We start from the raw sequence: 12,774 nt of genomic DNA, 5'->3' as shown, positions 1-12,774 counted from the left end.
GGTGCTTCCGGGTCAGGTGCGCTGGCTGCCTTGACCTTCCTTGCAGCACAGCCATTTTGTCCCAGTCGGTCTGAGGCTGCGGCTGCAGAGAAGCTCTTCGCGGAGAAACTGCAAAGATGCTGTCCGTGCGCGTCGCTGCGGCCGTGGCCCGCACCCTCCCTCGGCGGGCGGGGCTGGTGAGCACTGGGTCCTGCGTTGGGGAGCGGCCCGGCGGGGCTGCAGCGGGTGGTGGTGCGCTGGCTTGGGAGCGCTGCAGGACAGGGAGGGGATGTGGCGGGCGCCGCCATCTTGCCTCCGTTGCTGCTCCGGGTAAGCAGAGCGGACCTTGGAGGGACTCATTTCTTCGCCACCTGTGCGGGATGAGGCAGAGTGGTCCAGCAGAGGCAGTGATCTCATTGTTGTCCAGAGATAGGACCTCAGGATGCCTGTCTTCGGCAGATAGCGCCCTGAGAGTAAGGGGTCTTGAGGGAAGGTCAGAACTTGGGCGCCAGTTTTCCAAGACCTCCGAAATAGGGAGCTTCCTCCCTGCCAATTTTTCGGGTCTTGTCCGGCGGGAGACATAAGGATTGCTGTCCGCTCTTATCGAAGTGAGTCAAGGGAGCCTGACATTGTATGAAGGTCAGCAGGCCCCAGCATGTCATCTATCTCTGCCCGGAGGTCAGTTCGGAGCAATGGAATAAACGATGGTGGTTTTTTGAATTCCTGTGTAGGCAGTCTCTTAGTTCTGAATGTTTAAACGATCGTGAATGCACGATGTACACGCAGAGAAGTATTTTAATGTGTGCAGTACTGTGGCAGCAATGAAGCTGGATTCTAAGATGTCTCAGCCTGGCAGAAAGAAGACTTTGCTGAAAGAATTTTTTCTTGAGTTGTCCACCTGGTGTCTTGAGGAATTGATGGTGATTAAGAATTCAAGTAAAGTAGAACAAAAGGTTGGATATTGCCCATAAGGGTCAGGGCCCTTCTTATCTCTCTTGAAGTTGACATAACCCATAAATCCTATGTAAACGTATTGACGTTTGGTTATTATCTAGCTTTTTAGAAGGTAGTAGCTTTGGATTTGACAGTGACCAGTCACACACAGTATTATAATACTTGAAGGAAGGAAAAGGGAGGTCCATTTTCCAAATTGCTGCAGACTTTGTTGAGGACAATTAAAGTCCCTGTGCAATAACTCTCAGTTTTACCAACTGTAGCATTTATTTACTAACACAATTTTTATATATTTGCTCTTGTTACCCAGGCTGGAGTGAAGTATATTGAGATTTGCCCCTTGTAGGAAGCAGTTATTGAGAATTTTTACAACTCAATTGAAATAAATCTAAAGTCAAAATAACAGTATCTGGAAACCTTTAAAAACAGATACTTAATACAGAGGAGTTACTTTTTTAAATAGAGGTTGTATTTTAAAAATAAGCTTTTCATGGAGTGCTTACTGTGTACTAGGAGTTCATGGAGTGCTTACTGTGTACTAGGAGCTGCATGATAGTCCCTGTGTTACAAACCTCTGTCTGATGTATGACTTGCGCTTACAAATAAAGGCTATTACAGATAATAGATAAATGCACTTGTTCCAGCTTACATACAAATTCAACTTAAGAACAAGCTTCTGGAACCTATCTCATTTGTAATCTGGAGACTCCCTGTATGTGAAAAGGTACTTTTCTCATGTAATTAATAGTCTTAAAATTTTAAGCAAAATGTTTAAGATAAAATTTATATATATATAAATATATATAAAGATAGATCTCACTTTGTTGCCCTCAGTAGAGCCCTGGCGGCATAGCTCACAGCAACCTCAAACTCTTGGGCTCAAGTGATTTTTCTCGCCTCAGCCTCTTAAGTAGCTGGGACTACAGCCACCTGCCATAGCGCCTGGCTTTTTTTAGAGACAGTGTCTCCCTCTTGCTCAGGCTGGTCTGGAACTTGTGAGCTCAGGCAATCCACCTGCCTCAGCCTCCCAGAGTGCTAGGATTATACGCGTGAGCCACCATGCCAGCATATATATAATTAATAATTTTATTAGTAATTTGATCAGACTAAGCCAGCATTTGTTGAAGCTTGTCAGTTTTTTGAAGGCTTTCTTTGAAATCATATTTTATTGAATGTTTTTGCACTAGGTCTCCAGAAATGCTTTGGGTTCATCTTTCATTGCTACAAGGAACCTCCATGCCTCTCACACTCATCTTCAGAAGACTGGTGAGTCATTTCTTAGTCTGTAGCACACTTACTACTTTATCATTAAATGAAGACATAAATTACATATTTTAGTAATTGTTGTGGATTTTTCATTTGTTAGTTTTTTCTCTCAGTTTCTACAGAATCTCAGGTTCCTAAACCATAATGGGCCATTTAGCTCTGTCTGGATAGGTTCCCCAGTGAAATGAACTACAGTTACATATCTTTTATGATATTAGCATATCTTTTTTGTTTTGATAATGCCTCTTAGATCAAGCAAAGTATTCATACTAGGTAGTAGAATCTTTTTGACCTCTGAAAGATTTTCTTTTTCCTTCTACAAAGCATTAGTAAAGAAGTAAGTAATTCACACCAGTAGATTTTTTTTTCCCCCCAAAGGCAGTAGCTGCTGCTGTATGCTAGTAATCTGTGAATTGTGGATGTGACAAAATGGGAAGGTGAGCATAGGAAGAAGCTATAGGTTGAGAAATTTCTTTTGAGATGTGTATTAGGGCTTTTTAAGTAAAGGTGAGATACACTAGGTGTGTTATTTGTGTATATACAAAGTGAACTCAGGAACACAGCATGGTATATGTTGCCCACATGTTAAGTATTAGCTGGGTGCCTATAAAAGGAAAGTTACTTACACTTTGTTAGCCACTTGATGTGGAAGAGTAATTATAGAGCCCAAAATTTAAATTGAATTGTCCTCAATAGGCACTGCTGAGATGTCATCTATTCTTGAAGAGCGTATTCTTGGAGCTGATACTTCTGTTGACCTTGAAGAGACTGGGCGTGTCTTAAGTATTGGTGATGGTATTGCCCGAGTACATGGGCTGAGGAATGTTCAAGCAGAAGAAATGGTAGAATTTTCTTCAGGCTTAAAGGTAAATTACAAAATGAGGTTGTGGTGTTTTAGTATCTATGTTGTCATTGATTTAGCAATTCAGATATTATGTTAGATTTTATAAGCTTCAATAATTTGTCTCAGGTTTTTTTTTTTGTCTTTATCATAGATTATAAAGAGAATAAATTAAGGATTTTGGTTAGTTGGGTTTTTTACTCTAGGAACTGATTTACACATAAGTTGTAGCCACTGGTACCAAAATACAAAATTGAGTAAACTCTTTGTCAGTCATAAGTTCAGGTCTGTTCTTTATAGCTGTTAAGATAATTTTAACTTAATTTATTTCTCATGGAAAGTTGCAAATCGGTGACTTTGTAGAGCAGAGGCTAATGATCCAAATCCACTTTTTATTAGGTTCAGCCTTGTTGGCCAGTGGGATAAGGAATAAAAATTGTTGGAGTCTTGGGTTCTCTGGGGAACTCAGAGGGTGCAGTAGGACTGTCTCCTCACAGACATAGAAAAGAATCTTGATCCTCTTGTTTGTGTCCAGTATGGAAAAAGAGCCACTTGATGTGGAAGACTAATTATAGAGCCCCCTTGGCCAAAAGTTTTAACCTTTCTTATCTTCAGTATACAATGTATATCTTTGTTTTTGTTTGTTTTTTACAGCATATATCCTTGAAAGGTGAGGTTGAAGTAGAGGAGCTCAGTTTCCTTTTAGCTTTTAATAATAATGTCCAGTAGAACTTTTGTAGTGATGGAAATGCTCTATGCCTGTGCTGTTTAATATGGTGCCAACTAGGGTGGCCCCTGTGGCTTAGTGAGTAGGGCGCCAGCCCCATATGCCGAGGGTAGCGGGTTTAAACCCGGCCCCGGCCAAACTGCAACAAAAAAATAGCCGGGCGTTGTGGCAAATGCCTATAGTCCCAGCTACTCAGGAGGCTGAGGCAAGAGAATGGCCTAGGCCCGGAAGTAGGAGGTTGTTGTGAGCTGTGACAACACGGCATTCTACCGAGGGCAATAAAGTGAGACTCTGTCTCTACAAAAAAAAAAAATATATATATATATATGATGCCAACTATACTTGTGTCACTAATGAGCATGTAAAATGTGGCTGTTGTAACTGAGGAACTGAATTTTGATCTTTTAAACATGACTGATTTAAATTTAGTCACATGTGCTTAGTGGATACTATATTAAACATCAGAGAAATAGATTGTTTTTGAACCTGCCATGATATTCCGTATTGATTGTAAGTACTTCCCCAGAGCTTTCATTACTGCAGACTCTGCTGTTGGGTTGGGAACAGCCTTTTTGCGTGAGACATGATTTAGGGACCTGGAATACAATTGTAATGTTTAGAAAGGACTTGGTGCTATTAGGTTAGGAAAGTATGTTCTTGGTTGGCTGCAACAGGATACCTTTCTGTTCTTTTTTTTTAATTGAGACAGTCTCACTTTGTCACTGTGGGGTTGAGTGCTGTGATGTCATAGCTCAGCAACCTCGAACTCTTGGGCTCAAGTGATTCTTTTGCTTCAGCCTCCCTAGTAGCTGGGACTACAGGCTCCTGCCACAACGCCCGGCTATTTGTTGTTGTTGTTTAGCAGGCCCAGGCCCGTTTTGAACCCACCAGCCCCAGAGCATATGGCCAGCACCCTAACCACTGAGCTACGGGCACCCCCCCCCCTTGCACTTTTTACTAGCCTGAGGAGTGTAGGTTCTGATAAAATAATTCCTGATCACTTTCTTACTGATCTCTCAGCTCAAGCACCAATTTCTTGGCTGCTTTTAATTCAAGGATGTGACAACATGTTATCATAGTGCTAGCATTATTACAATAATAATGAAACATGTTGCTGTTTTAAAAGTCCTGTGGCTCAGTGAGTAGGGCGCCGGCCCCGTATGCCGAGGGTGGCGGGTTCAGACCCAGCCCCGGCCAAACTGCAACAAAAAAAATAGCCGGGCGTTGTGGCAGGTGCCTGTAAGTCCCAGCTGCTCGGGAGGTTGAGGCAAGAGAATCGCGTAAGTCCAGGAGTTAGAGGTTGCCGTGAGCCGTGTGACGCCACGGCACTCTACCGAGGGCGGTACAGTGAGACTCTGTCTCTACAAAAAAAAAAAAAAAAAGTCCTGACCAAAGAAGGTTGTTTGTTGGAAAAATACTCCAGAATAAACCAGATGAAAAGGACACTTCCCCTGCCCCGGCTATTTTCATATTTGCAGTTACATTGAGTGGTATCCACTTGTGTCTTATGTGCAGGGCATGTCTCTGAACTTGGAACCTGACAATGTTGGTGTTGTTGTGTTTGGAAATGATAAGCTAATTAAGGAAGGAGATATTGTGAAGAGGACAGGAGCCATTGTGGATGTTCCAGTTGGAGAGGAGCTGTTGGGTCGTGTGGTAGATGCTCTTGGCAATGCCATTGATGGAAAGGTAGGTTTAATATTAATTAGATGTGGTTATAGCTTCCAAGAAACATCAAAACTGATTATTCTGAGAGTTCCTTTTTATTTTATTTTATTCTTTTATAGGGTCCAATTGGTTCTAAGACCCGGAGAAGAGTTGGCCTGAAAGCCCCTGGTATCATTCCTCGAATCTCTGTGCGGGAACCAATGCAGACTGGCATTAAGGCTGTGGATAGCTTGGTGCCAATTGGTCGTGGTCAGCGTGAGCTCATTATTGGTGACAGACAGACTGGGTAAACACTCAAGCATGTTAAAAGTTCAAACTAAAATTTGCTCTATAGAAAGATTATTTTTTAGTTTTTTTTTTTTTTTTTTTTTTTTTTTAGTAGAGACAGAGTCTCACTTTATGGCCCTCGGTAGAGTGCCGTGGCCTCACACAGCTCACAGCAACCTCCAACTCCTGGGCTTAGGCGATTCTCCTGCCTCAGCCTCCCGAGTAACTGGGACTACAGGCGCCCGCCACAGCGCCCGGCTATTTTTTGATTGCAGTTTGGCCAGGGCCGGGTTTGAACCCGCCACCCTCGGAATATGGGGCTGGCGCCTTACTGACTGAGCCACAGGCGCCACCCGATTATTTTTTAGTTTTATAGTGGTAATGCTTTGGCTATAATGGGGTTAGTAGGATGTGTTAAGAGTATTAGTAGTAATAGTAAAGTTTCACCTGTGAAATTCTTTGAAGTATTTAGGAATGTTTATTTTCCCTTTTTAAAGGAAAACTTCAATTGCTATTGATACAATCATTAACCAGAAACGGTTTAATGATGGAACTGATGAAAAGAAAAAGCTGTACTGTATCTATGTTGCTATTGGTCAGAAGAGATCCACTGTTGCCCAGTTGGTGAAGAGACTTACAGATGCAGGTATTAAGACCTACCGCTGCTCATCTTAGAATAGCTTCTCCTCAATGAAGATTGATTTTACTCCCTAATGAGCTGAACTTTCTAATATAAATAAGAAAGATCAAAGTGAGAAATAATATAGAATACCAATACATTCAAAGATTTTGTTGGGTTTTTTAAAGTGGAAGCTGTTTAACTTTGATTAATAATTCTTAGTAGTAAATCTTTTTAACACTTAGGCAATTTTTATTATAGTAGCCTCCAATTTAAAATCACAAAATTGATCAAACTTCGTAAAGTTTAAAATATGTTTTCTCCGCAGATGCCATGAAGTACACCATTGTGGTGTCAGCTACAGCTTCTGATGCTGCCCCACTTCAGTACCTGGCTCCTTACTCTGGCTGTTCCATGGGAGAGTATTTTAGAGATAATGGCAAACATGCTTTGATTATCTATGACGACTTATCCAAACAGGTCAAAGGAAATAACATTTTTAGAATCTGTTTGCCCTATGACAAAAGTTCATAGATGGCAGCTTGAACGTCACAACCCTTTTCTGTACCGTAGGCTGTTGCTTACCGTCAGATGTCTCTGTTGCTGCGCCGACCTCCTGGTCGTGAGGCCTATCCTGGTGATGTATTCTACCTACACTCCCGGTTGCTGGAGAGAGCAGCCAAAATGAATGATTCTTTTGGTGGTGGCTCTTTGACTGCTTTACCAGTTATAGAAACACAGGCTGGTGATGTGTCTGCTTACATTCCAACAAACGTCATTTCTATCACTGATGGACAGGTACTACATTAACAGTTAAAAGAGGTTAGAGTAATTTCAAAGCATTGGTTGAGACTAGTGGTTATTAACTGGTTTGATAAATGCCTTTATTTTTATTATGGGAATTCCAAATGTATGGAGAAGGTAGGGGAATACTATGATGAAACCCCTCTTATACGTAATTCCTAATTTCAGCAAAAGATGTATAGGTCATTTTGGGTTGTGAAAGATTTGGGGGATTGACATTTTGCATTCAGGTTTGGGGTGTCAGGTTTTTGGCATAGTGACTTAAATTTGAAAATACTTAGTTTCTTACTTTAAGCTTGCTAGCATGTATTTTCTCCTTACATTATAGATATTCTTGGAAACAGAATTGTTCTACAAGGGTATCCGCCCTGCCATTAATGTTGGTTTGTCTGTGTCTCGTGTTGGATCTGCTGCCCAAACCAGGGCAATGAAGCAGGTAATTTTGCATCATTTTGGTAGGAGGGGAGATACCATTAGATATACATCTTAAAGTATATTGATTATATTTGAGTAATTGTGTTACTGAGTTACAGTCCCAATAATTTTTGTATTTCAGGTGGCAGGTACCATGAAGCTGGAATTGGCTCAATATCGTGAGGTTGCCGCTTTTGCCCAGTTTGGTTCTGACCTTGATGCTGCCACTCAACAACTCTTGAGTCGTGGTGTGCGTTTGACTGAGTTGCTGAAGCAAGGACAATATTGTGAGTGGTTCTTTTCATTTGGTCAAGTTCCTACTGTGTTTTAGGGTCTTCTCAGGCCTGCGGAGCTATGTCACATCAGGCAGACTTCAAGACCTGTTGTTATCTTTCATCAAAAGTCATGCTTTTTGGGTGTGATTAAAACCTGTTTTACTATTTTTTTTTTCTCTTTTAAGATAGATTCTCAATTGTCACCTCAGGGAAAGTACAGTGGCATCATCATAGCTTACTGCAGCTTTGAACTCCTGGACACAGGCAGTCCTCTCACCTATCCTCTTGAGTAGCTAGGACTCCAGGTGCATGCCGTGATGTTTGGCTAATTTTTCTATTTTTAGTAGAAACAGGTCTCAGCTCTGGTTCAGGCTGGTCTCCTGAGTTCAAGTGCTCCTCCTTCATAGGCCTTTCAGAGTGCCAGAGTTTACAGACTTGTGCCACCGCTCTCAGTCAACACCTATAGTTCTTATCAACATTTGAATGTAAATGCGATAACCTGGAAAACTTAGTATATTTAATACTTTCTTTTCAGGAATCGAGACTTAGTAGAGTCCCCTGCACCCTTGGCTGTATAAATTTGGCAGATTTATTTACTTATCTATTTATGACAGAGTCTTACTCTCTTGTCCCAGGGTAGAGTACTGTGGAATCATAGCTCATAGCTCACAGCAACCTCAAACTCCTGAGCTCAAACGATCTTGCATCAGTCTCCTAAGTAGCTGGGACAACAGGTGCCTCCACAACACCTGGCTGTTTTTAGAGACGGGGTCTTACTCTTGTTCAGGCTGGTCTCAAACTCCTGAGGTCAGGAATTTGGCAAATTTAAAAGAATTTTAGTATATTTTTATCTTGCCAAATAATTTCAGCAAACGGTGGACACCTAAAATGACAAACACTGCCAGATTATAAATAGAATCAGGGATGCCTAAAAATGTGTACATACCAAAAGATGTTATCTATGTATATTATTGTGTTATCTATGTATTATACTTTGAGCATCTCTTGTAATTGCAGAAGTGAAACATGGACATTCATCTTGTTATTAGTATAGAGTATTACTATTTTAGTATTTTTTCCTTTCTTAAACTATATATACTTTTTTTTTGGCACCCTCTGTATAGAACTGTTTCCTGGGGAGGGAGGTGTGTAGGAGTATTAAGTAGAGTTCTAGGTTGCTGAGAATGCAAAATGTAGGCACTACATCGGGACGTATTAATAATTGGAGGAAAAAGTTTGTTTCCCTGACTTTGGTAGCATGGCATTTTATTTATTTAAGCAACTCATTTTGTATTCTTTTGTTTCTTTTCAGCTCCTATGGCTATTGAAGAACAAGTGGCTGTGATCTATGCAGGCGTAAGAGGGTATCTTGATAAACTGGAGCCCAGCAAGATCACAAAGTTTGAGAATGCTTTCTTGTCTCATGTTGTCAGCCAGCACCAAGCCCTGTTGGGTACTATCAGGTATGAACACAAACGATGGCCTGATTTTATAGTTATGTTTTAAAATAAAGTCTTTATTAAGCAGATCTGAGCCAGGTTCAGACCCGCCACCCCTGGTGCACAGGGCCAACACTCTGACCACTGAGTACAGGTGTCCTAAGGTAAAGTCTTGTTAAAATTTTGTCCAGATGAGAACCGATGATCTGCTTTTGTTTCCAAACAGGGCTGATGGAAAGATCTCAGAAGAGTCAGATGCAAAACTGAAAGAGATTGTAACAAACTTCTTGGCTGGATTTGAAGCATAAATTGCTATGGATTTACATCAGCTACTGATTTGGTTTTGTCATTGTTTCTTCTGGTAAATCATTTTCGTTTGTAAAAGTATTGTATTGTACAGAAATCACATTAAAAATAAAGGTTCCATATTCGTGTGGTGGTTTTCTGTTTGTATTACTATTTAAGAAATTGTCGGGCTCGGCACCTGTGGCTCAAGCGGCTAAGGTGCCAGCCACATACATCTGAGCTGGTGGGTTCGAATCCAGCCCGGGCCCACCAAACAACAATGATGGCTGCAGCCAAAAAATAGCTGGGCATTGTGGCCGGCACCTGTAGTCCCAGCTACTTGGGAGGCGGAGGCAGGAGAATCGCTTGAGCCCAGGAGTTGGAGGTTGCTGTGAGCTGTGATGCCATGGCACTCTACCCAGGGCAACAGCTTGAGGCTCTGTCTCAAAAAAAAAAAAAAGAAAAAGAAATTGTCAAACATGCTTCTTAATCTATTCTACTTGAATATTGGTACAGACTAGATAATTCAAGGCTGTGCTCTTTTCTGGACTACTTGGGGATGAATAATGATGATTATGATGATAGAATTAAAATTTTCTATGGGCCAGGACAAAAAGATTCTGGAGTACTTTGTGGTAGATTAAAGAGAAATTCATAAGAAGTGTAACTGAATATATGTGGCAAATTTATATTGAAGAGCGTGACTGGCTTCTCTGCCCAGACTTACCTATATAAAGAGGTGTACTATAGGCAAGAAAAGAAAAGGACAACTAAAATTCTCAAGGGAATGAAATAATTGCTAAGTGAAGTATGAAAAATAGGGCCAAAAAAATGGAAGAGATGTCACCCTGTCAGTATCCTCTCGTAGTTTGTTCTTTTTAACAAACTTTAACAAGCAGCAGCCCATAATTACAATGTAATCAAATGGATATAATATACTTATTTTTGGTGGCGGGGTTGGGGTGGGGTGCTTTCTATTTTTCTATTTTTGTGACCTCCAGTTACAAAAATAACTTTTCTGGCTCATTTGCCTATAGCTTAGTGGCTAAGGCACCAGCCATTACAACACCAAAAAAGTAGTTGGACATTGTGGCGAGCACATGCAGTCCCAGCTACTTGGGAAGCTGAGGCAAGAGAATCTCTTAAGCCCAAGAGTTTGAGGTTGCTGTGAGCTGTAATGCCAAGGCACTCTATTGAGGGCAACATAGTGAGACTTTCAAAAAAAAAAAAACAAAACCTTTTCTACTAGAGAGTTGTTTTTTTTAAGAGAGTCTGATTTTATCACCCTTGGTAGAGTGCTATAGCATCAAACAGCTCACAGCAACCTCCAACTCCTGGGCTTAGGCGATTCTCTTGCCTCAGCCTCCGGAGTAGCTGGGACCACAGGTGCCTGCCACAATGCCCGGCTATTTTCTGTTGCAGTTTGGCCGGGGCTGAGTTCGAACCCACCACCCTCGGTATATGGGGCTGGCGCCCTACCCACTGAGCCATATGTGCTGCCCTCTACTAGAGAGTTTTAAAAGATTTTAAAGTTGTAAAGGTTTCCTTTTGTCGAATAGGAGCTTAATTTTAGAGTTCTCCAGAAAAATGTGTAGAACCAGTAGAATGTTCTGTACACAGAGAAGGCTGGCCGGGGGGCAGGCTGGAGACCTAGGTAAGGCATTTAGGTCTTCCACTGGATGAGGCCCACCCACATTGTGGAGGATAATTGCTTTACTCAAAGTCTGACTTGAGTCACGTCTAAAAAATACCTTCAAAGCAACATCTAGACTGGTATTTGACCAAAAGCTGGGTACTATAGTAAGAAATATATAGTTTGGTTTTAACCTCCATTTCCCTGCACACAGCTTTTAAAACCCTTGGAATCTAGGATATGTTTTTTTGGTGGGTTTGTTTTTTTCTTTCTTTTTTTTTTTTTTTTTGAGACACAGTCTCTGGTGTCCTGAGTAGTGTGCTGTGGCGTATCTCACAGCAACCTCAAACTCTTGAGCTCAAGAGATCCTCGTGCCTCACTCTTTTTCTATTTTTCGTAGAGACAGGGTCTTGATATTGCTGGGGCTGGTATGACGTGTCTTTTTGCACACTAATCTGTCACCCTCGGTAGAATGCCATGGCATCACAGCTCAAGCAACCTCAAATTTTTGGGCTTAAGCGATTCTCTTGCCTCAGCCTCTCAAGTAGCTGGGACTACAGGTACCTGCGCAACCCCCGGCTATTTTTTGGTTGCATTTGTTTTTAGCTTTTTAGCTTGCCTGGGCCTGGTTTGAACCCGCCATCCTTGGTGTATGCGGATGGCACAGTAACCACTGCTACAGCCACCAAGCCAATGGCCAGTAATTTAATCAATCGTACCTGTGTAATGAAGCCTATGTGAAAAGCCAAGTGGACAGGGTTCTGAAACTTTCAGGTTGCTGGGAGCTACTGGGAGAGTGGCAGGTCTGGAGAGGGCTTGCAGAATGCAGGGCTAAATGGCAGTGGCATGAGCCAAGATCCTGCCTCAATTTAAAAAAGGTGGGGGGGGGGGGTCTTGGCTTGGTGCCTGTAGCACAGTGGTTATGGCACCAGCCACATACATGGATGGTGGCAGGTTCAAACCCGGCCTGGGCCAGCTAAAACAACAGCTAAATAACTGCAACAAAAAATAGCTGAGTGTTGTGGCGGGCGCCTGTAGTTCAGCTACTCGGGAGGCTGAGGCAAGAGAATGGTATAAGCCCAATTTAAGCCCAAGAGTTTGAGGTTGCTGTGAGCTGTGACAAAACAGCACTCTACTGTGAGCTACATAGTGAGACTGTCTAAATAAATAAAGGGGTGGGGGTGGGGGTCTCAATCTCACAAGACTGCCCCTACTGACAACAATCATTAATCTAGATTATCACCTGTTTTCCAACCAACTTGTAAATCAGTCATCACAAACCTTAGTTGTGTCAATTGTTAACAGCTCATAGAACTCAGGAAAGCAATTTACTTACTAGATGATGTGTTCATTTTGAAAGGATACAAATCAGAAACAGATGTTAAGAGATGTACAGGACATGGTACGGGAGAAGGGGTTTGGAGCATGCTCACTGTACCTTCAAACTCCTGGGCTCAAGCAATCCTCCTACCTCAGCCTCCCAAGTAGCTGGGACTGCAGGCACGCACCACATTTGGCTGGGTTTTCCATTTTTTGTAGAGATGGGGTCTCTGTTTCTCAGTATCGTCTCCTGATGTCAAGAGATTCTCCTGCTTTTGCTTTG

General features: G+C 42.0%; 1 protein-coding gene across 1 annotated transcript; it reads left to right on the top strand.

Annotated features, from left to right (window-relative positions):
* Positions 1–9,681, top strand: ATP5F1A (ATP synthase F1 subunit alpha). Its single transcript, XM_053571806.1, has 12 exons — positions 1–176; positions 2,121–2,199; positions 2,896–3,065; positions 5,283–5,456; positions 5,555–5,721; positions 6,200–6,348; positions 6,650–6,801; positions 6,895–7,119; positions 7,454–7,561; positions 7,682–7,826; positions 9,127–9,277; positions 9,480–9,681. The coding sequence occupies exons 1-12, from the start codon at positions 117–119 to the stop codon at positions 9,559–9,561; spliced, it is 1,662 nt and encodes a 553-aa protein (XP_053427781.1). The 5' UTR covers positions 1–116; the 3' UTR covers positions 9,562–9,681.
* Positions 9,682–12,774: the final 3,093 nt, after the last annotated feature.

Source organism: Nycticebus coucang, chromosome 19 (assembly GCF_027406575.1).
Source record: "Nycticebus coucang isolate mNycCou1 chromosome 19, mNycCou1.pri, whole genome shotgun sequence".
Classification (NCBI taxonomy): Eukaryota; Metazoa; Chordata; class Mammalia; order Primates; family Lorisidae; genus Nycticebus; species Nycticebus coucang.
This window is presented reverse-complemented; position numbering and strand designations above follow the sequence as displayed.